Raw genomic sequence first — 26,024 nt, forward strand, 5'->3', positions numbered from 1 at the left:
CACCAGAAAGTTGGTGATGACAGTAGGGCAGATTTCACTATTCCACCCTTAGAGATGCCTGGTATATCATTTCCTGTTGTTGACAACAAATATGCCATAAATCGATCCATGTCTATGTGAGGGAGTTACAGCTTCTAAAGATGGATACAAAACATTCCCAGTGTTCCTCCTTTTGTGTTTTTATAATGACATGAGTTCCAGCTCAGAGATATTGAAGGTAACAGTGTCTCTCAATGGAGGGTACTTATATTGCTGGAATGCCCTTCTTTGGCATTTAATGGCCACAGAAATCTCCCGTATCCACCACAGGAATGGCCGCTGATGGGGTGAAACTTCCTCTACCTGTTGCCCATTGGCCTCCTCAGCCTAATCAAAGTCTTCTTACACGAAATATAGGAATTAGCTGCTTACTTTTAGAACTGTGGTTCTGTTGCATTTGCCCTGGTTTTTCAGTTTTGGAAAATGGCATGTCCTAGATGTTGATTTTCACTTTTTTTGGTAATCACTTTTTGAATAAATTTCATAAATACAGAGAGGTGCACATTAAAACAGTGTAAAATATTCATTTTACTAGAAAAAGCAAATTATTTATACTGTCACATTTCAAATTACAAAATCTGTCATGAATTTTAACAGCCAACACCAAATCACTGCAGAACTTATTTCTTACTCATATCATACATCAGTAAGTGTTTCATACTGGTCTTTCTAATGTATAAACCAAAATATCACATGTGCCATCATGTACATGATATGAAAAAGTAACCACAAATTCTAATATTTGAATTAAACAAATTCCAGACTTCCACTGCTGATATTCTAAAAATCTGATTATTATAATTCAATTAACAGTAAAATCACAGTAACAAAACTACCTGAAACCCTTATGGTAAATGACTAGAATGGCTATAATTGCCTAAAATAATGAATTCAAGTTTTCAATAAGAAATATAAATAAACAAGCTTTAAAAACAAAAAATAAAATGATCAGATTTAATTGGGATATGCCATGTAAGCAAATAGAGTGAATGTAATAATTTTTTTTACACAGTTTGTTCTTGGGCTATATATAAATGGAAACAATGTTATTCTGTTTTCTGTTGAAATAATGCAGTGTGTCTGAATTAACTATTGATCTTCTCAATTAAAATGCCAGATACATTGTCAAATAAGGACAAAATTTACTCCACTTCTATCTTGTACAATATGTTATGAACTGACAATGCAACAGTAAAATGACTACACTCTGAAATGTACAAGTATGAAATGCGGATTTCAGACGACAGATGTAGCATCAATGCAACTTGTGCTATAAAGATTTGACACGTGTCATTTTACTGTGTTATCATGCGTCAGACATGCAGGAATGATAAACTGGAAAAGTATGTGTACAGTGTTGTGTTCAATATGTCAATATTTATATCTAACAAAGAGCATTCATGGACAGCATTAATTTTTTGTTTTCATTTGAAGAAAACAGCTGCTGAATCATACCAATTACTCCAAGAAGCTTATGGTGAAGATGCTCCATTGAAAGTTATCCGTGAACAGTGGTTTCGGTATTTCAAAACTAGTGGCTTCAATGTTGTAAACAAGGAACATGGAAAACAGCCAAAAAAATACAAAGATGTGGAATTGGAAGCATTGTCGAATGAAGATTATTCGCAAACACAAAAACAACTCACTGAGCAATTGAGCATTAGTCAACAAACTGTTTCCAATCTACTACAAGAGATGGGAAAGATTCGGAAGACCAATAAATGGGTACCACCTGAGTTGAATGACAGGCAAATGGAAAAGCACAAAAACACTTGAGATTTTGCTCCCTTGATACAAAAGGAAGTTATTTTTGCAGTGTATAGTTACAGGGATGAAAAGTGGATTTATTTTGAGAAGCTCAAGTGCAAAAATCATGATTAGACCCAAGCATACCATCCACATTTCTCGCAAGCCTGAATCACTTTGCCAAGAAGGCGATACTCTTTTGTGTTGGGTGGGACCAGAGGGGCATGGTCTATTATAAGCTGTTAAAACCTGGCAAAACTTAATACTAGGTGTTACCAACAACAATGGACTTAATATGAACCATTTGCTGCTTAAAAAAATGCCACAATAGCCTAAGAGACAACACAAAGTAATTTTCTTCCTGCCACTGGTCCTTCACATACAGCAAAACTGGTTTGCGACACGCTGGAAGTACTTGTCTGGGAAGTTCTACTCCATGCAGCTTACTCACCAGACTTGGCTCCTGCTGATTACCATTTGTGTGCATCGATGGGTCACACAGATGCTGAGCAGTGGTTTGGTTCATATGAAGGTGTGGAAAAAAAAAAAAAAAAAAATGGCTCGACGAAGGGGTTGCAGCAAAAGGGAAAAATTTTACTGGCGTGGCAGTCACCATGGCCTGAAAGATGGGAAAAATGTGTAACAAATAACGAAGCATACTTTGAATAAAGCACTACTTGCCATTCTTCTGAATTTAACTCTTTTTTTTTGTTTTGTTTTTTTTTTTGACAAAAAATTCACATTTCATACTTCTACACCTGATAATCCACAAAATCATAAATATGTTAGGGTTCTCCCTACAGAGACCACAATATTTCAGTTATTTTGATTAAAAGAAGAAAGAATATTGGGAATAATCTCTTGTTTTACCATTTGTTAATGTTTCATTATTAATAACTTCTTTTTAGAATGTCTAAATTTCTTATCCAGTTATAGTAGCAGTTCACAACAAAAAAAAAAAAAAAAACTGGAATAAGTGAAACATCATGTAATCCTTTGAAAGAATAAAAGGAAATATTTAGTCATTAAATTCCCATTTATCACACTTGTAAATTATTGGGTCATCATAAGGCTTTGGAACCAAATAATTTCCAGAAAGTAATAAACACTTGCAGTTACTACTATTTCAGTTGTGAAGCTAAACGTTTCACTATCCTGAACTATGTTTCATATCCTTTACTTCTTTCTTTTGCCAGTGCATATTCAGTCCCAATAATAATGTTGCAACACAAATGTATAATTAGAGCAAATAAACTCATAATTTTTTAGTGAGTGAACTTTTTCCTCTCTCAGTGCAAATTCTATGTAAAATGCTGACTTTTTAATTCTCAACTGCATATGTCTCCCTCTCATTCTGATTTAATATTAAACAGTAATACAGAGAACAGGAGAAGTGGCAGGGAATGGCAAGCATATTACGTGCACATAAACGACATTTGAGAAATCATGAAAGACGAAGTTCGTTCTTGCATGTGAATACTGTTCAGAAGGATGAGTAAACCAAAGAAGAAAAAAAAATTTTCACATGGAACGAAATAAGCAGTACTTTAAATCTTGTTTGAGTGTTGAAGCTTAAAAGGCAAATACCCAACCAGAAGTATAATTAGCAGTACAACACTACTTCCTCCTCTGTACAAAATGTAACCATTACCTCTGTTATTTAACTAGCAATGCACATGAATTCAGTAGGCTACTGTTCAAAAAATGAAAGCAAGTACATATGTGAAACAGTCTTCTAAAGTAACATGGATAAGTTACAAGAATTTTATGAGCAAAATTTAGATAAAAACTTATAATTTTAAATAGATCACAATTACTGATACCAGTACTGTGCAGTCTTCAGAAAAAAAGACAGTTTTGTTGGTCCAGCATCCAAGATTTAAGTCAAATCAAAGAAACACTAAACCAAAACAAAATACACCATCAATGAATATAAGTAATCAAATAGATAAAAAATCTACTCACCAAGTGGTGATAGGAGAAAATACGTATAAAAGGTATTACAGTTTGCTATCAGGGGAGACTTACCGGATGGGATGGGAAGGAAAAACTGCATATGAGATTTGAAAATCTGGGAATTTGAAGGTGGGAGATAGGGCAATATGCAAGACTGATATTACTTCCTCAGTCTCAGCATTCCTTCACAGTAACTATTCCTTTCTTCATTCCCTTTTAGTTTTCTACATCTTTCATTTTCTGCCCTGTCTATTTTTTCACTGTCCCCTCCCACCTTTATCACATGTAATGCACTTAGATCTTTACTCTTATTAACTCATGATAGATGTTTTAACACTAATTTCTGCCTTGCATATTACCCTATCTTCCATCTTTAAGCTCTGAGATTTTCAAATCTCATCCATCGCAGTCCCCAACAATTGGTCTTTCCTTCTCATTCTGTCTGGTAAGTCTCCCCTGACCCGGGGATCTGGATGACTTTTTCTAAAACTCACCAGCCCTTTTCCATCACCCCTCTTCCTTCCCCCTCAACCCTTCTGCCAGAAGGAGAACCCACTGGCTGTGAAAACCAGCAAACTGTAATGCCTTTTATGCGTATGCTCTCCTGCTGCCACCGGTTGAATAAACTTTTGTCTGTTCAGTTACTTATATTTCCAAAAACTGATTATTTTCATTGATATATTACACCATGAATGAAGTGAGGTCTGCAGGTACATGATTTCTTAACAAGAAGCAGTGTTTGTCCACAGAGCGTGAATTGTGTCACTTCAACATCTAATACAGTAATATTATTGGTGTCTCTTGTGTCTATGCTATTTTTTTGTTATTTCACAAGAGCTCAGACATCAAAAATCATTCAAAAGCTATACATTGTGTCCCATTTCTGACAATTTTCTATCTCCTCCAGGTCTTTAATGCGATTAATACTCAGTGTTCTTGAAAAAATTGGTGTTGGGGGGGGGGGGGGGCGGGGGGGTAAAAATTGTAAGAATACAGTAAAGTGTTAGGAAATAGTGTCTTCAACAGGAAAAGCATGAAGTAACAAATAATAACAACAACAACAACAATTATGGCACTACTTAGTTTGCAAATGGCCTTAAAAGAATGTAACAGTATATTTATAATCACTGAATGGGCAGAGAGACAAATCAATATTCTCTACACAGATATAAATTCTGCCTGAAACAATCTCTATGCTTCTGCTTTCAGAAATCTGTTGACAGCTACTGAAAGTTCCAGCAGAAAGTACTGATTATTCAAAACTCTGCTGTTGATTGAGATATCAAATCAAACTGAAGGTAAAATGCAATACACAGGTGCCACAGGACCAAATTTGATACATTGTTCAAAATAGGACTAAGTTATAATGTGGATGAGAATACTACAAGAAAAAATAATCCTATGATTAAAAGCCATATTTGTTTAAAAACATTTTCATTCTCTAAACTACAATTATTTCGGTTTACTTCATAGTCTAGAAATAAATTCATCACTTTCAGATACATAAGTAATGGTTCTAATGATGATGTGCACTGAAGTTACAGGAACAGACACTTGTAATGGTATAGAAATTACCGCATTAAGTTAGAAGAGGATAGTAACTTGAGCCAGTCTTCACAAGTATGTACTTTATCTCAATGCTTACTCCTTGCACCGAATTAAGTATTTGTATAGGAATAAATATAACACAATTGGCATAAACTGACATACACGTTCAGAAAGATTCAAAGCACCTGATAAATGTGGTTTAGTGCCATTGCAGACTGTAATTTCTTTCTATGCAAAATCATTTGATTAAGGCAATATCAATAGAAAAACAGTAACTGATCAGTCTTCACAATTCTGTTAATTTTAACAGTACCTATTATGGAAATTATGGTCGAAAACTTTTAGACCCTTCATGAACATAAGCAAGTTTTCTTTTTAATAATGTGAGACAACTGGTAGTAATACAGATCTTTCATGATCAAAGATACCACACCAAGGAATGTATATTTCCAAACTTCACTGTCAATCACAACTTTGCTTCATTTGTTTAGTAGTATGGTGTTTTTGAATGTGCATTATAGTCACTGATTAAGTCATTACTTTCTAATGTTTGCTGTTATTGAAGGCTCAACTGTTTACTTGGAAACAAGTACAGTACAAATCTGCAGTATTGTAATGACAAAAGCCACATACTGTGAACACATTATTTCGCACTTGTGAAAAACATGGGCACTGGTCTGCATGTGTACATATCAACAAGTATTATGTAACAATCATGATATATACTTATTTCTTCAGTCCTCTACTGTTTTACAAAAGCAGATAAATGCAGTATCCATCATTTGAAGTTCGAGTTTCATCATTCTTCAGATCTGTGTCTAAACCACTGTTGCAGGGTTGAATATGTGCAGAACATATAATTTTTTGAGGAATCAATCATAACTATAGCTGTACACTAGTCCCTGATCACAAAAGAAACACAGTAGTGGCATATATTGCTAAAGGAATCATATAAAAATATTAGCATTCTTTCTGAACTATTGGGGCCTTTTTCAGGCAGACTATTCGCACATTCTATGAAACCGATGCAACACTCAAGTAAAGACATTTCTGTATTTCTCACAAATCTTCTTTACACCCTATAATTTTTGAAAAATAAGTCGCTCTTTATATATGTTGACAAGTTTGATACGAATGTAGCCTCAGCACACAAACGTGCCTCTTAATTTCACTAGCATCAAACACGGTACTCCATGTTTAGCACCATATATACCATCTGTCAGAATACAGTAATGTTCTAGCAACCCACAGATGCAGATCATGCCATCAGGTACAATGACTGTAACATTGAAAAACAGTATTGTTGGAGTATTGCACGGGTAAAAAGGCATGATTCTGCTAAAATGCCCAACAAATAATCTGTAATGAATCTAACACTTATATAGTTTCAGTTGTCCTTGATTCTACTTTTACTATCTTATTGATGTGACGAGATCAAAAGTGTATGCCTCAGCTGCTTTACAATAGGCGTAAATGACAACTAATGTGGTAACAACTGGAACAACAAGCATTGTGAATTTTCGGCGAGGTGCTCCTTGATGCACTACTCCACTCCACTCCAACCACCTCCAGAGCGTGCTGAACTGTTGTGGTGGCAAAGGTCTCTGTGGAACAACAGATCTCCTTGGTCTCGACCTGTGGAAGAAAGTTTGTTAATTAATAAAATACTTGTTAAAAACAACTATTGTGGATATCACATACTGAAGCGTATGATTTATGTAACACTGTAACAACACAGTATTTCTCACTTGCAACTGAAATCACCATGTAAGATCTCTTAACTATTGAAGCATGTGAAAAAGTATAAAAAGTAAATAATAGATCACTCAAAATCTACATGTAACAAAACTGTGGGAATCAAAATGTAAATTAAAAAATAAGATCTTTATCAAATAACTAATATAATAAGCATCAAAAGAGAAGCAGACACACTCCTCAATCAGTGAATATTGCTGTGACTATGGGGGTCAGTGTGTAGTTGCCTTTGTGGATGTTGGTGTAAGAGTGTGTACTTAAACTAGAAAAGGGATGATAATTCAAAATCTAGAAATGCCTTTGTGCTGTCACGTACATCTTTCATTGTGCATCAGTAAATCACAGGTCAGTAGTCAACCTTCCCTAACACACTAATTCTGTTCTGGTATTTCCATTATTGTAATAATAATAGTACTACTACTACTAATAATAATAATAATAATACAGCTACAGAAATCCGTAATTATTGATACATGTTCAATTACCCGAAAGTTCCTAAATGCAATATAACACATACCGTACAGTTAAAAGGAAGTGACGCTTGATCAAGGTCCGCGTCACTCCATTTTGAACCGGACTTAACGTCTGAGAAAGTGAAGACAATAATAATAATAAATCCCGTGGAGGCCCGGGAAAGGATTGGCCTCCGGTATGTTCTGCCAGTCGTAAAAGGCAACGAAAAGAACAAACCACTAATAGGGCTAACCCCCCTTTTAGTGTGATGAGTTGGTTCAGGACAGAACTAAAGAAGCCTCGGACAAGCGCCGTCATGGTTGGGGACGACGCTTGAACCCTATGCCCGCCCACAATGGTAACAACACTGGTAGCCAACTGGAAACTGATTTAAGTCCAAATAGAGGTGTTTTGCAGGATATGCTTCCTGCAACCACCCTAGAAGGAAAACAAAGACAGAGGATGAGATGGTCAGATGAAGTTAATTGACACCTCTTGTTCTGTTATTACCAAGCAACAAACCTAGGAACCATCCCAGAGCAAACAAACAAAGAACACCACGCATCAATTAAACAATCAGAGGAAAACGAAATCTTAAGACAGCCACCAGAACAAGCACAAATAGAACACGAAGTGACACACATGTTAGATATAGAAGAAAAATTTCAGCTGACATATATAGAATACAAAGACACAAATACAGACATTAGACCATTCTTGCATAGACCGCCAAATAACCCACAAGTCGAAACAACAATAACAACTATCAACACAATCATACACAACAAAATAAATGAAAACACAACTATGGAAGAGTTACAACTGCTGGTTTATATAGGAGCACTCACTACACTAAATAGACACACTAGGCAGAATCAGAACCAACCCACACACAGAAGAAACCCACAAAACCAGCATGGCAACACAGGCTACAGATCAGAATAGAAAAACTGAGAAAAGACATCGGACAGCTAACACAATTTATAAGAAATGAAATGTCAGAAAAAAAACGAAAAAGGTTAGGTAAAATCTCACAACAAGAAGCGATAGAGCAATTAGACGAAAAGAAGCAGAAATTACAAGCATTGGCCAAACAACTTAGAAGATACAAAAAAAGTGAAAATAGCAGGAAACAAAACCAAACATTCAACACAAACCAAAAGAAATTTTACCAGACAATAGATAACACACACATTAAAATAGACAATCCACCAAACATAACAGACATGGAACACATCTGGAGCAACATATGGTCAAACCCGGTACATCATAACAGGCATGCACGGTGGATACAAGCAGAAACACACACATACAAGATGATACCACAAATGCCTGAAGTGATAATTTTCCAACATGATGTCACCCAAGCAATTAATTCTACTCACAATTGGAAAGTCCCTGGAAAAGATAAAATAGCAAATTTCTGTCTAAAGAAGTTCACCTCAACACATTCACATCTAACTAAATTATTTAACAGTTACATTGCACACCCATACACATTCCCTGATACCCGTACACATGGAACAACTTATCTGAAACCTAAAGATCAAGCAGACACAGCAAACCCAGCTAAATATCGCCCCATAACATGCCTACCAACAATATACAAAATATTAACTTCAGTCATTACACAGAAATTAATGACACATACAACACAGAACAAAATTATAAATGAAGAACAAAAAGTTGTTGCAAAGGAGCACGAATTTGTAAAGAGCAACTGATAATAGATGCAGAGGTGACATATCAAGCTAAAACTAAACAAAGGTCGCTACACTACGCATACATTGATTACCAAAAAGCTTTTGATAGTGTACCCCACTCATGGTTACTACAAATATTGGAAATATATAAAGTAGATCCTAAATTGATACAGTTCCTAAACATAGTAATGAAAAACTGGAAAACCACACTTAATATCCAAACAAATTCAAATAATATCACATCACAGCCAATACAGATTAAGCGTGGAATATACCAAGGAAACTCATTAAGTCCTTTCTGCTTCTGCCTTGCTCTGAACCCACTATCCAACATGCTAAATAATACAAATTATGGATACAATATTACTGGAACATACCCACACAAAATCACACATTTGCTATACATGGACGATCTAAAACTACTGGCAGCAACAAATTAACAACTCAACCAATTACTAAAGATAACAGAAGTATTCAGCAACGATATAAAAATGGCTTTTGGAACAGACAATTGTAAGAAAAATAGCATAGTCAAGGGAAAACACACTAAACAAGAAGATTATATATTGGATAACCACAGCGACTGCAAAGAAGCGATGGAAAAAACAGATGCCTATAAATATCTAGGATACAGACAAAAAATAGGAATAGATAATACAAATATTAAAGAAGAACTGAAAGAAAAATATAGACAAAGACTAACAAAAATATTGAAAACAGAATTGACAGCAAGAAACAAGACAAAAGCTACAAATACTTCTGCTATACCAATATTGACCAACTCATTTGGAGTAGTGAAATGGAGTAACACAGACCTAGAAGCACTCAATACACTTACACGATCACAATGCCACAAATATAGAATACATCTCTTTCATTCAGCAACAGAAAGATTCACATCAAGCAGAAAGGAAGGAGGAAGGGGATTTATCGACATAAAAAACCTACATTATGGACAGGTAGACAATTTAAGAAAATTCTTTCTAGAACAAGCAGAAACTAGCAAAATACACAAAGCAATCACTCATATAAATACATCGGCTACACCATTGCAATTTCATAACCACTTCTACAACCCTTTAGATCACATAACATCAACAGATACGAAGAAAGTAAATTGGAAAAAGAAAACACTACATGGCAAGCACCCGTATCATCTAACACAGCCACACATCGATCAAGACGCATCAAACACATGGCTAACAAAAGGCAATATATACAGTGAGACTGAAGGATTCATGATTGCAATACAGGATCAAACAATAAACACCAGATATTACAGCAAGCATATTATTAAAGATCCCAATACCACAACAGATAAATGCAGACTTTGCAAACAACAAATAGAAACAGTAGATCACATCACAAGTGGATGTACAATACTAGCAAATACAGAATACCCCAGAAGACATGACAATGTAGCAAAAATAATACATCAACAGCTTGCCTTACAACATAAACTTATAAAACAACATGTTCCCACATACAAGTATGCACCACAAAATGTACTGGAGAATGATGAATACAAATTATACTGGAACAGAACCATTATAACAGATAAAACACCACCACATAACAAACCTGACAGCATACTCACCAATAAAAAGAAGAAACTAACAACTAATCGAAATATCCATACCAAATACAACAAATATACAGAAGAAAACAGGAGAAAAAAATTGAAAAATACATCCAACTGGCTGAGGAAGTCAAAGACGTGGCATCAGGATAAAGTTGACATCATACCAATTATACTATCAACTACAGGAGTCATACCACACAATATCCACCAGTACATCAAAGCAATACAGCTACATCCAAACTTATATATACAACTACAGAAATCTGTAATTATTGATACTTGTTCAATTACCCAAAAGTTCCTAAATGCAATGTAACATATACCGTACAGTTAAAAGCAAGTCACGCTTGATCAAGGTCCGCATCACTTTCCATTTTTAACCACACATAACGTCTGAGAAAGGAAAGATATAATAATAATAATAATAATAATAATAATAATAATAATAATAATAAGTAAAGAATAAGGTGGAGATGTTTTTACTTCAGACATTCAATACAAGCAATATGGACAACACGAGAACACTGCATGCAGTGGATTCTTTACAGTGACATCATCATCATCATCATCATCATCATCATCGGCAAAATACCTACTGACATACAGCCAAACCACGATGAGTGTGTGTCACAATAATTCAATTGGTTCCTTTTTTTTCTAATTATACCTCTTCACTCTAACTTTTATCATTTTCCAATATCATCATATTTCAAATGCTTCCAGTTCTTTTCTGTAATTTTCCTACAACTCATTTTTTTCACTTTCACACAATGCTGTGCTGTGCTTTAGACACAATGCCTTAGAAATTTTTGCTCAGTTCTATGTAAATATTAATGCATTTACTGTAATCAGAAAAAATCCTTTATTGGTGTGGATCGCAATTTGTCATTTTTATTGATTACTAGTTTTGGCTAAAATTGTTCAGATCTGTAATTCCACAGAAAATTGCACGTAAGGAAAAATGGTCTGACACGAACTGCTAATACAATAGTTCTACAGCATAATCATGTATATACTACAGCATTCGCCCCCTCCCTTGTATACCATCACTCATCTAGGACCTGCCATCATAAATTTTATGCAAGCTGCGTAGCTCAATCCAACATTAATGTAAAGACACCTAAAAATACATATTTACTTCATGAGCAACTATTATGACGCAGTGTGTTGTCATAACAAAAACAAAACTGAAACTTACTACTTACTCAAGACTAAGAAATCATTGCATCCACTGCATAACAACATTATAGCAAATAATCTCCACATGTGCACAGTGAAATTACAACTAACACAATATGTTATGTTGCATCAGAAAACAATACATTATTTTCATTCAGTTATATGAGGATGTCTTATTGCTTGTGCAAGTCTTGTACTACATAGATTCCACAAGTGAAGTATGAACAACACAGTTTATAGTGGAATGTTTCCGTCTATTATATCCAGTTTATAGAATGAGTTACACATGAAATGTAGCATTGGTAAAAAATGATGCCTGCCTCGTGGCAGGGACAATACTACATGATGATATGTGTCAGGGTTTGCAAGAAAGCAACATTTTGCAAGATGGCTCTACTGGTAGAATATTCACTGAAGTGAAAAACTACTGAACAATTTACTATCTATAGCAATTACAATAAAAATTATTTCAATAACAAGAAAGAATATGGAAAATTTGTATAATTAAAACCCATTGCTGTCAGTGGCATATAAATATATTTCAAAATACCTGTAACAACATTTGTATTATCTATGTAACAATATGTAAGTAACTAAAACTATTCAGGTATAAAAAAATACAGAATCATATAAAAGAGTAAAATTAATATGAACTCTGTAACAACTTGTTCCATAGTAATAAGATGCCTCACACAGTTTGGAAGTGTGTCATGGGTTTTACATCAACATTCTTAGCAGCAGTGTCCAATGATAAACATTTTTTAGATACAGTTCTTGTAAACCTTATACAATTTATTCATATTTAATAAATGGTGTATCACCTAAACATTTTCCTTACTGTTTACTGATGCTACGTCTTATGGGTAACATGTGTTCGGATGCAGGCTGAGTTGGCATCCCTTCGCTCCCAGCTTCAGGCAGTGTTGGCTTCGGTCACACAGCTTGAGGCTGTTGCCAATGGGCATCACTGTGGGGGTCCGGATGGGGGTTTGTCGGGGACGGCCAGCTCGTCCCACGCATCCCCTGATCGGACTAAGACTGTGGTTGCCCGGGATACTGCCCGCATTGAGGCTGATCCCTCACCTGTGGTAGAGTGGGAGGTCGTTTCAAGGTGTGGCAGGGGGCGAAAGACATTCCGGAGGGCTGAACGGAAAGCCTCTCCAGTTTGTCTGACGAACCGGTTTCAGGCTCTGTCTCAGGCTGATACTGATCTTCAGCCTGACATGGCTGCTTGTCCTGTTCCAGAGGTTGCCCCTCAGTCTGCAAGATCCGGGCAGTCGCAGAGGGTGGGCTTACTGGTAGTTGGGAGCTCCAACGTCAGGCGCGTAATGGGGCCCCTTAGGGAAATGGCAGCAAGAGAGGGGAAGAAAACCAATGTGCACTCCGTGTGCATACCGGGGGGAGTCATTCCAAATGTGGAAAGGGTCCTTCCGGATGCCATGGAGGGTACAGGGTGCACCCATCTGCAGGTGGTCGCTCATGTCGGCACCAATGATGTGTGTCGCTATGGATCGGAGGAAATCCTCTCTGGCTTCCGGCGGCTATCTGATTCGGTGAAGACTGCCAGTCTCGCTAGCGGGATGAAAGCAGAGCTCACCATCTGCAGCATCGTCGACAGGACTGACTGCGGACCTTTGGTACAGAGCTGAGTGGAGGGTCTGAATCAGAGGCTGAGACGGTTCTGCGACCGTGTGGGCTGCAGATTCCTCGACTTGCGCCATAGGGTGGTGGGGTTTCGGGTTCCGCTGGATAGGTCAGGAGTCCACTACACGCAACAAGCGGCTACACGGGTAGCAGGGGTTGTGTGGCGTGGGCTGGGCGGTTTTTTAGGTTAGATGGCCTTGGGCAAGTACAGAAAGGGCAACAGCCTCAACGGGTGTGGGGCAAAGTCAGGACATGCGGGGACCAAGCAGCAATCGGTATTGTAATTGTCAACTGTCGAAGCTGCGTTGGTAAAGTACCGGAACTTCAAGTGCTGATAGAAAGCACCGAAGCTGAAATCGTTATAGGTACAGAAAGCTGGCTTAAGCCAGAGATAAATTCTGCCGAAATTTTTACAAAGGTACAGACGGTGTTTAGAAAGGATAGATTGCATGCAACCGGTGGTGGAGTGTTCGTCGCTGTTAGTAGTAGTTTATCCTGTAGTGAAGTAGAAGTGGATAGTTCCTGTGAATTATTATGGGTGGAGGTTACACTAAACAACCGAACTAGGTTAATAATTGGCTCCTTTTACCGACCTCCCGACTCAGCAGCATTAGTGGCAGAACAACTGAGAGAAAATTTGGAATACATTTCACATAAATTTTCTCAGCATGTTATAGTCTTAGGTGGAGATTTCAATTTACCAGATATAGACTGGGACACTCAGATGTTTAGGATGGGTGGTAGGGACAGAGCATCGAGTGACATTATACTGAGTGCACTATCCGAAAATTACCTCGAGCAATTAAACAGAGAACCGACTCGTGGAGATAACATCTTGGACCTACTGATAACAAACAGACCCGAACTTTTCGACTCTGTATGTACAGAGCAGGGAATCAGTGATCATAAGGCCGTTGCAGCATCCCTGAATATGGAAGTTAATAGGAATATAAAAAAAAGGGAGGAAGGTTTATCTGTTTAGCAAGAGTAATAGAAGGCAGATTTCAGACTACCTAACAGATCAAAACGAAAATTTCTGTTCCAACACTGACAATGTTGAGTGTTTATGGAAAAAGTTCAAGGCAATCGTAAAATGCGTTTTAGACAGGTACGTGCCGAGTAAAACTGTGAGGGACGGGAAAAACCCACCGTGGTACAACAACAAAGTTAGGAAACTACTGCGAAAGCAAAGAGAGCTCCACTCCAAGTTTAAACGCAGCCAAAACCTCTCAGACAAACAGAAGCTAAACGATGTCAAAGTTAGCGTAAGGAGGGCTATGCGTGAAGCGTTCATTGAATTCGAAAGTAAAATTCTATGTACCGACTTGACAGAAAATCCTAGGAAGTTCTGGTCTTACGTTAAATCAGTAAGTGGCTCGAAACAGCATATCCAGACACTACGGGATGATGATGGCATTGAAACAGAGGATGACACGCGTAAAGCTGAAATACTAAACACCTTTTTCCAAAGCTGTTTCACAGAGGAAGACCGCACTGCAGTTCCTTCTCTAAATCCTCACACAAACGAAAAAATGGCTGACATCGAAATAAGTGTCCAAGGAATAGAAAAGCAACTGGAATCGCTCAATAGAGGAAAGTCCACTGGACCTGACGGGATACCAATTCGATTCTACACAGAGTACGCGAATGAACTTGCCCCCCTTCTAACAGCCGTGTACCGCAAGTCTCTAGAGGAACGGAGGGTTCCAAATGATTGGAAAAGAGCACAGATAGTCCCAGTCTTCAAGAAGGGTCGTCGAGCAGATGCGCAAAACTATAGACCTATATCTCTTACGTCGATCTCTTGTAGAATTTTAGAACATGTTTTTTGCTCGCGTATCATGTCATTTCTGGAAACCCAGAATCTACTATGTAGGAATCAACATGGATTCCGGAAACAGCGATCGTGTGAGACTCAACTCGCCTTATTTGTTCATGAGACCCAGAAAATATTAGATACAGGCTCCCAGGTAGATGCTATTTTTCTTGACTTCCGGAAGGCGTTCGATACAGTTCCGCACTGTCGCCTGATAAACAAAGTAAGAGCCTACGGAATATCAGACCAGCTGTGTGGCTGGATTGAAGAGTTTTTAGCAAACAGAACACAGCATGTTGTTATCAATGGAGAGACGTCTACAGACGTTAAAGTAACCTCTGGCGTGCCACAGGGGAGTGTTATGGGACCATTGCTTTTCACAATATATATAAATGACTTAGTAGATAGTGTCGGAAGTTCCATGCGGCTTTTCGCGGATGATGCTGTGGTATACAGAGAAGTTGCTGCATTAGAAAATTGTAGCGAAATACAGGAAGATCTGCAGCGGATAGGCACTTGGTGCAGGGAGTGGCAACTGACCCTTAACATAGACAAATGTAATGTATTGCGAATACATAGAAAGAAGGATCCTTTATTGTATGATTATATGATAGCGGAACAAACACTGGTAGCAGTTACTTCTGTAAAATATCTGGGAGTATGCGTACGGAACGATTTGAAGTGGAATGATCATATAAAATTAATTGTTGGTAAGGCGGGTACCAGGTTGAGATTCATTGGGAGAGTGCTTAGAAAATGTAGTCCATCAACAAAGGAGGTGGCTTACAAAACACTCGTTCGACCTATACTTGAGTATTGCTCATCAGTGTGGGATCCGTACCAGGTCGGGTTGACAGAGGAGATAGAAAAGATCCAAAGAAGAGCGGCGCGTTTCGTCACCGGGTTATTTGGTAACCGTGATAGCGTTACGGAGATGTTTAATAAACTCAAGTGGCAGACTCTGCAAGAGAGGCGCTCTGCATCGCGGTGTAGCTTGCTGTCCAGGTTTCGAGAGGGTGCGTTTCTGGATGAGGTATCGAATATATTGCTTCCCCCTACTTATACCTCCCGAGGAGATCACGAATGTAAAATTAGAGAGATTAGAGCGCGCACGGAGGCTTTCAGACAGTCGTTCTTCCCGCGAACCATACGCGACTGGAACAGGAAAGGGAGGTAATGACAGTGGCACGTAAAGTGCCCTCCGCCACACACCGTTGGGTGGCTTGCGGAGTATCAATGTAGATGTAGATGTAGATGTAGAACATACGACACCCTCAAACAACTGAGTGAAAATTATGTGTTGTTTCTGATGCTATGTCTCTACAGTAACATAGTACGTTGATTGTGATTTCATTCTGCAGATGTGAGATTATTTAATATAATGTTACTAGACAGTAGATGCGACAATCTTAGTCTTGGGTAAGCATTATGTAGTTTCAACTTTTCTCCTGAAGTGATGGCGCAGTGCATCCTAATACTACTACATCATGTAAATATATTTTTATGCAATTTTACTTTTATGTTTCATCTAGCTATATAGTAGGATCGAGCAATGCAGCTTTCACAAAATTTATGATAATGTGTCCAACGGGTTGGCTATTGTACACAGGAGGGGGAAAAGGGGGGTTTGACAGGGAATATCGGGGAATATCCTGTGTGAAACTATTCTACTGGCAGTTTGTACTATACCATTTTTCCTTATCTGCATTTTTCTGTCTAATTCCATATCTGAAGGTGGCTAAAAGCTCTAGCTGAAGTTAGTAATCAATAAAAATAATTAACTGTGGTATTGACTAGTAAAGCTATTTTCTGAAACCAATAAATGTAATCAATTACAGATAGCCAATTTGACTTATTCAAGTAACAACACAAATGTTTATAAAAGTAGACTATTTTCACTGAAGAAATCTTTCTTCACCTGTGACAATCTGCTTCTGATGCTCTTATGTTTCAGCCACCTGGTGTTACACTGCTTCCTGTGCAGCACAGTTTCATTACTTCCTGTATTTTCAAAATACCCAGTTTTGATAGTGACTAAGTCGATATCCTTTTTATGTGTGTTCATCACTTTCACATTTCCTTTGTTTATCCTCAGTCCATGTTCCATCAAAGTTCCATTCAACAGTTCTATGTCTTCCGTGTTTTTTTGGGCTGATGTGTGTTGATTAACACTGCCACATTCTGTCCCTGCAGTTTTATCCCTTTTCTGAAATATTTTTTTTTATTCATTTCTTCTTAAACACATCAAGTTTTCTAGATTATTGATTGTTGTCTGTATTCAATCCTCATGCTTCTCATGATTTCTAACAGCACATTCCCTCTTTATTCCGTTGGTCCAAAAATGTCAGAAGGTGCAAGATCAAAATTGTTTCACTAGTACCTTAAACTACGGAAACCAAAATCATCTCCATCCACTGTGTTATAAACTAATGTTGCGACAATATTGTTCTGTAAATTTGATGGAAAATCCCTTTTTATAAATAAGTGATACCTAGATAAGCACCTAGTCCCTGCACTTCTCAGCAGTTTTAGTAATTCTAAGTGCATCTCATCAACTGTTACTGATGTGTTTTAATGCCAGTCCTTTGGACAACTCTCGCCTCCAGAAATTAGTATTAAAACACCAACTGGAACATGTCAGTACTATCATGGTCTTATTTTCATTACCAACAGGCTTTTATCTGAATCCACATATATACTCAAGTACGCCTATGCTTTGTCACCTACTGTATGATTCTTTAATCTTTATGTAACCATGATATGGTCTTTTTAGTATACTGCAGCAGTGTCTGGTCTTTACATGGAAAAAACACTTGTGATTTTGGAATGGCATGTTTGAAATAACTATTTCCACCATATTGTAGAATTAATGTATTTCATCTAGCCTTTATTCGCCATCATTCAGCATTCTTTTCTTACCTCTACCACAGTGTACCAAACTCCATAAAAAATTAGTTTTTCAAGCATTTGACAGTTTCTTGTATTCTTCTTGTTTCCTCTCTAGGGGAACCCGCATTGTCAAAGTACTGACTCTGTGGGTGGAGACGCTTATATGTTCTAGAAAAGCTGAGAGCTTTGCTTCATCTAAACAATCACCCATGCTGGAAAGGCCTCAGTGGATGAACCAGCCAAAGAGTGTCCCACAATACCCCATCTCTCCCACATCCACTCCCACAGTCCTTCCGCAACTCCCGTGATATCCAACTCAAGGTGTGATGTGATCCTTGTCAAAGGGTGTGTGATACATGGGAAGATGTAGCATTAATCGAGCCTCAAGGTGCCAGGTGAAATCCCCCAGTAATCAGCCTTGCTCCACATAGGGTTCTGTGGTGTTGACCAAATAAATTCCCAATTCTCGTGTGAGCAAAATGGAGAACACATAACAAAACAAAAACTGAGGAACCTATGAGATCATACAACCAAGCAATAGGGCTGGAATCAATAGAAACTGTTTCTATCATTGGATCAGGTGACACACCAGTCCAAGAAGTGGAAAGTGTTACTGAGAAGTTGGACCAGGTCAAGATCAAATCCTTGTCTGGAGCTCAGAAGAGAAAACTTCTCAAAGAACAAAAGGAAAAGGAAGATAAAGAAGGGAACGAAAAGGTCTTGAACATAAGACCTCCAAAAAAGTGACTGTCTCAGAGTCAAGGGGGTAATTACATTCCTACCTCAAAGACAAAGAACAAGAGAATAATGGAGGAGTCTACTACTCCCATTTCTGTGGATAAACAGACCCAGAAAAAGCCGACACAAGAAACTGGGAAACACACTTACACTACTGCAGTGAAATATGCCATTACGGCCTCATATTTAGAAAACTGCCTGATCACCAAAAGTGCACAAACAGAAATGTACCTTGGTGGAACAAAAATCTGGAATTGCAAAGGAAGTAGGTAATAAGACTGTTCAACCATACAAGAAAGGACAATGGGCAAAATACTGGGACAGTCCTGTAAAACACAACCGTGTGATCAAGCAGGCGAAGTTATCATCCTGACAGATATTATGTGAGGAATTTTACAGTACAGCTACTCGGGGTACACAGACTAATCCAGGAGGTACTCTAAGCAAGGATGATGATGGATACACAAGAAAAGCAAATGAAACACTGGATATACTTCTCAAGGTTCACTTCCCTCAATGCTCTCTGGCATATAACACAAGGGGTCAGTCCCTGACAGGCAGGGCTAAACAGGTGATCAAATGGAGAACTGGAAATCTGCCAGAGAATGTATTGATATCAAAAGATACACTGGGTGGTGGGAATTTTTTGACAATTCAGGTCACAAGACCCAGACAATTTTTCCAGCTTTACTACAAAAAGCAGGGAAGGGTTTAATTAGATTCCTATGTAGCGCGTTTAGTATGTTTAGTATCAGCCTATCGAATGGACTCATTTCTCATGCTTGAAGGCCAGTGGAGTTGTTTTCATTCCAAGGCACTGGGGCTGGGACAACCTACACTAAAGAGAGCAATCTTTCTAGGAAAGCTGGCCACAGTATTCCTGATGGAAATACCAGCTAGCAAATTGCATATTTGCTGTAAGGACCATAGCATTTACATTTGTTAAGACAACCAAGCAGCTCTGAAATCTCTATCAGAACCTGCAACCAGATCAAAGATTGTTGCAGAATGTCATGAAGTGCTTGTGAGACTGTGGGAAAGCAATCTGCTGTGGGACCCTGGTCACTCAGGGCAATGAACAAGCTAATAGACTAGCCAGGACAGGTGCGACTACTCTGTTTATTGGACCAGAACCTGTCCTAATCATCACTAAAGCAACAGTAAAATAAAAACTACTTAGCTGTATCAGGAGGCAGCACATAGAATATTGGACTATGATCCAAAAATAAAAATCTGGCAAACTAATGATGCCATAGCCATGTTTCAAGAGAAGTTCTGTAATCCATGACTTGAACAGAAGACACATCAAACTTTTAATATCTATGAATAGCCACTGGGCCTTTAATAAACACCTACACACAATTAGTACAGAGAAAGAAGCCCCTAAGTATAGACTATGTGGTAAGGAGTACGAAACTGTACCACACCTAACTTTCCAATGCAAAATGTTGTATGGTGAAAGACTCAGAATATTGGTTTCTTTACATCCTGAAGAAATCGTGTCCCTGTGGAACAAAACTGGACAATAAACTTAGTTTTGGTGTGAGCAACAGTGGGCTAAGACCACAGTTGTTTTCTGCCTCCCTGCAGTAATCAAATAAAGTCAATATTCTCCTTTCTTTATCATCATCCATCTATTACTTGAGTGTGTTTGGTGACACTGATGTGTCAATCTTTACAACTGTGGCTGGCATTGGTTTGAGTTTTCAACCCAGTCATTGAGTTGTTTGTAGAAATTCTCATTGCTATCCATGTTCCTGAGCATAACTCTCACTGATTACACTATCATCATTTCACTTCACTAATCTCTACTAACATTAACTTCCTATTACTGCCTCTCTTCAATTTTCCTATTTTCTCCACAAACATTGAACTTTTAATAATTCCACCCACTAGACTTATTCATTCCTTCCCAGGCCATTACTCACATAGAGGCATTTTAAATGATAAAACTTACTTCCCCTTTCTATGAAAGCTCTTTCATGAAATATCTGCACATGTTGTGGGCAGAATTTAGTTGCTATAATGTAGTGATTTCCATTGCCTCTTGCTACCAAATGCTGTTAATCATTTATTATTATTATTTGGCCTTAAGAGATAATTTGTAAACCCATGGGCAAGAAGCTGCCACAAATTTGTACTTGTGGAAACTGTAACCTTTACATGAGTATTTAGGGACACTACACACAGCCACCTTACATATTTAAAGATGTAATTAAGCACCTACTTGCAAAAATAACTTCACGAAGAATAGTTGTGCTGGAGACTATAACTCATTGTATCCCTCAGACCAACTAATCAGTTAATATAAACAGTGATTCGGCTAAACAGTTTGCCTCAAATATTTCCAGAATTGTTACTATATTTTAATTCTGTTTTCATACATATGAATTTTTACAAAGCCCTCATTAAATGATGTATAGTCTCTTAATACTTCTACAAATTGCAGAGATGTTGATATCAATTTTACTTTTTCACATGGAACTATAGTAATTTCTGCTGCTAGTATCTTAGTTCTAAAAGAGAGAAATTCAATGGAATTTCACTCTTCAAAATGCAATTAGTAGTTTCAGAGTAATTACAATATTTAGATCTTAGGCTGTATCTGTTATGAACATGAAACTGATTATGGTCTTAAATAAGGAAATAAGTCACATAGGATGATGAGGAAACAATGCTGCACCATTGTGATATCAGTATAACAGGGGTACAGAAGAAATTTATTTTTCATTCTGTCGGTGTCATTAAAAGAGTCATGTGCTGGTTAGTTTGAAAAAAAAAAAAAAAAAAAAAAAAATTCTTTCACAAACCACAAGAAGCTGGATAAGACACTTCATTACAGAGAATGCAGAAGAAATGCAAAGAGCTGTATGTACAAAGGTATCATGACAGACAATATCCAACAAGAATGATAATTCAGCTTATGTGCAAAACATTGTTATTGGAAGGACAGCAGAATACTATGTAGAGGGTAAGGAACACGCCTGCAATGAGTAGAGCACATGTAGTAGTAGATGGTTTACTAACTGCTGTTGATAATCCATGTGTTAGCCCCTGAGAAATTTTGTGTGCCTCTGGAATAAGTTAGCCCAATGTTGTTCACACTGCATGCAAACAGCTTCCATCTGTTTCACGTGTCACTTCATCAACAGATTAAACAGTGAGACTGCAGAAGACACATTGGGTTTTGTCACTCAGTTCTCATGTGACATTGAGACAACAGGTTCTTTCTTCAAAGAATTCTCTTTGCTACCGAAGGTACCATTACAGATCATGGAATGCTGAGTGTGAATAATTTAAGAGTATAGGAAATCACGCCCACTGGAGAGCAGAAGTGTTTAGTCAACAGGCACACACAAAATAGAATGAAAACTTTATTAGGTTTTGGAGGAAATCCTTTGATGAGCTAGAGTACAAATAGTAAGAAATACGCGTTACTGGGCCACAATGGCTGAGGCAATTTGAATATCAGAGGCAGCAGAGTGTGCAGGATTACTGGAGACCATGTGGCTGCTCATTACTCCACTGAAGAAACTTTAACAAGTAAAAGATACGCACAATTCATTACTCAATTTCTACTGACTCTCATTGAGCAGATACCATTTGAAATTCATACATGTATGTGGTGGTACCTGCAGGAAAGTGTTCAACCAGCTCTTTACTGGTCAGACTGGATGTGAAGATGTTACCAGTTGGCCTGGATGTCCACCCAATTTGACACCATTGTACTTTTTTGCTCTGGGATAAACTCAAAGATGAAGTCTATGTACAAGTTCTGAGTATTCAAGAGGATTTAAAACATTACACAGTCACAGCAATGATATCTAAAAGGAATTTCTTCAATCTATCTTGCTGTCCCTGCACCATCACTTTCAAACACACATTGCAGTAGACAGTGGGCGCTTCTAGCACATGAGGAACATAAACGGAGTTTTAAGGTAATGTTTACAACCACACTCTTTCATAGTTTTCTGTTGATTGCTGTTGCTTGTGTTATTCTTCAATGTAAATGTTTATCTTGACAAACTCATAAAGGAAGGAAAATTAGGGACTATGATGAGGTCATGAGAGGCAGATTAAACTTACGACACACATATATTGCTTAATAATGTGTATACCTCAAGTCTCTGTTGCAACCTCATGTGACAAACTGTGATTAGTATCATGTAATTCTATCAATATTATGAAAAGGATAGTTGTTACTAACCATATAGTGGAAATATCGAGTTGCAGATAGGCATGAAAAAAAAAGACTGTCACAAAATAAGTTTTTGGCCAACAAGACCTTTGTTACATTCCATCCTGGATCTTCCACTGTTTGTTCATGTAATTTGATAGATAAAAAAATCTACTCACCAAACAGTGGTGTGCGCACACACGCGTGCACGCAAGACCACAGAGTCGTGTGTGTGTGTATTTTTCACAAGGGCCTTGTTGGCTGAAAGCTTTTGTGATAGTCTTTTGTTGTGCCTACCTGCGATTCAGCAACTCTGCTATATGGTGAGTAGTCACTATCTTTTCACAATATTGTTACATTCCATCCTGGATTTTCCATTGTTTGTATAATGTAATTTGATAGATAAAAAAAGTCTACTCACCAAGTGGTGGCAGGAGAACACACACAGAAAAAAGGTTTAACTTACCAAGCTTTCAGAGCCAACAGTTCCTCCTTCCACCAAAAGAGTTGAAGGGGAAGGAAGAGGGGTGAAGGGAAAGGACTGGAGGGTTAGGAGAGGGATACACTTTAGAAAAGTCACCCAGAACCCTGGTTCAGGGCAGACTTACCAGACAGGATGAGAAGGAATCTAACTAATGATGTCTGATAAGTCCCTCCTGACCCGGGATTCTGGGTCACTTTCCCAAACTTCACCCCTTTTCCTTCACCGTTCTTCCTTCTCCTTCAACTCTTCTGCTGGAAGAAGGAGCCACTGGCTCTGAAAGCTTCTACAAGTAAAATCTTTTTGTGTGTGCGTTCTCCAGCAGACACTTGGTGAGTAGTTTTTTTTATCGATCCAATCACATTATGTTGTCAATAATTGATTATTTTCATTGTTATATGTGATTAGTATCAGTTTTAAATTAAACTTTTCTCTTCTATTCCACTTTTGTAAGTAGACCTTCTTAACTGTATCAGGCTTAGCACCCAATGCCTGACACAGCAGTTCTGTGTAACAATAATAACTTCCATGTAAGACCACAGTTTGTTTTATGTTCAAAACAGATAAATCCTAAGTTCTAAATATTGTAATTTCTCCAAAACTACCAGTCAGGCTTTGAAGAGCATATCATAATAAAATCTGTCTCCTACAATTCTAACAGAGGAAATTACTATAGTTCAATTTGAAAAGGTGAAGTTGATACCAGAATCTATGTAATTAATATATCTGTGAAATACATTATTTCTTGAGGATTTTTTCAAGTTCATTTGGATGAAAACAGAATAATGATAACTTATGTGGTACAGCAAATATAGTATTTGAGGTGAACAGCTTAGCTGAATTGCTCCTTATATTGTACTATTAATAGGAGTATGAGAGCATCACCATAAAGAGATTGCACAGTTCGATCTCTTAATGACACAAAGGGTTCACAAAAAATGCAAGAAAAGATATGTTGCAATAAGAATGAGAATAAAATGCTGAGGACAGTAATATAGCTTTCCAAAATAATTGGAAGACAATGCTGCAATGTATTCTCCCTCTGAATAATATTTCCCTAATTTGATAGTAATTGTACAATTTGCACTAGCAACAAGTTACAAAGTATGTATGCTTGTTCTTTAGCATGCCGCATATGTTACAGTTCCTCGTATGTTACCAATGCAAATTTCTCTCATCCTGACATATTCTATGCCATTATCAATACAACAAGTTCCTAAATATATACATATTTAAACCCAGAATGGAAAGAGAAGTGTACTTCATATGACATATGGCCAAATTAATCCTCGAAATTCTCTCAGTTAATGAAATGGTTAAATACGAGACTTAGAAATTTAATCTTCTATAGAGATGTAATAAATAATTGTACTCACTCTCTACGTGACCTCTCAGAAACTTCTGCTTCAATACTTTCTGGTGGGTACTGTAGATATAGGTCACTTGTCTTTTTTAATAGTTCTTCAAATGGTAAATCATCTGGAATCTAATTGAGATTTTTATTACAAAACATATCTACAACATGAGTTGCTGCTTACGTTCTACTTTATTGAAGGTTTAAAATATATGGGCACAACATTTGCCTTTGTACATAATTACAATAAAATACTAAACAGGGCATATTATATTAAAAACCATTTACATTTTGTAGCCTACAGCAAATAATATTGAAATTGCTCTTAAAAATCTCTTGAAATTTAATGTGGTGGTTGAAATGTCAAATTTTTGAGAAAGTGTACAATGCCAACAAAATAAATTCACAGCATCTCTGAGACTGTCTCTCCCCCTCCTCCATTCTCAAAAAACTAAACTAAATAACTTGTTGGCAATCTCTCTCAAACCATCTGTTGTTAATCCTATCTACACTTTTTCTAAGTTTCCTGTCTTTTAACCTTATGCCAGAAAGTATGGCAACTTACATTTGATTCATGGACATTTTTCTTACAGCTCATGTACAGGTAGTAACAATTCCTTTTAATTTAGTAGATACAGAATACTTCCTCACTCATTTTCACCCCAAATCTACATTTCTGTACAATGTCTGTCAAACTCTAAAATTAGTATTTTTCCTGTCCTGCAGCATACCAATTATTCTATCCTACTTATTAGTCTGAATGGTAACTATACAACAACACAATTCAACAACAGTAATAAGTAAGAGAGGGTTGTAGGCAGGGCTGAGGCATAAATGCACATGTATAGTGGTTTTAACATTGCCAATAAAATAATATCCTAAAAACTAATCTCTGCAACTTTTTACAGAGATAAATATAGAGGAACTAATCTTTTATAAGATAAGTAAACACAGAAGCATGAAT

At 37.3% G+C, this 26,024-nt stretch overlaps 1 protein-coding gene across 1 annotated transcript in view; it reads right to left on the reverse strand.

Moving 5' to 3' along the window:
- Positions 1-4,709: 4,709 nt before the first annotated feature.
- The window catches only part of LOC124776487 (TBC1 domain family member 20), a 119,001-nt gene continuing 97,686 nt past the window's right edge, over positions 4,710-26,024 (reverse strand). The window contains exons 7-8 of the mRNA XM_047251503.1: positions 25,083-25,192; positions 4,710-6,924 (exon numbers count right to left, since the gene is read on the reverse strand). Coding sequence (XP_047107459.1) covers positions 6,702-6,924; positions 25,083-25,192 — 333 coding nt within the window. The 3' untranslated portion in view covers positions 4,710-6,701. The remainder of the gene's footprint in view (positions 6,925-25,082; positions 25,193-26,024) is intronic.

Source organism: Schistocerca piceifrons, chromosome 2, assembly GCF_021461385.2.
Source record: "Schistocerca piceifrons isolate TAMUIC-IGC-003096 chromosome 2, iqSchPice1.1, whole genome shotgun sequence".
Taxonomy (NCBI): Eukaryota; Metazoa; Arthropoda; class Insecta; order Orthoptera; family Acrididae; genus Schistocerca; species Schistocerca piceifrons.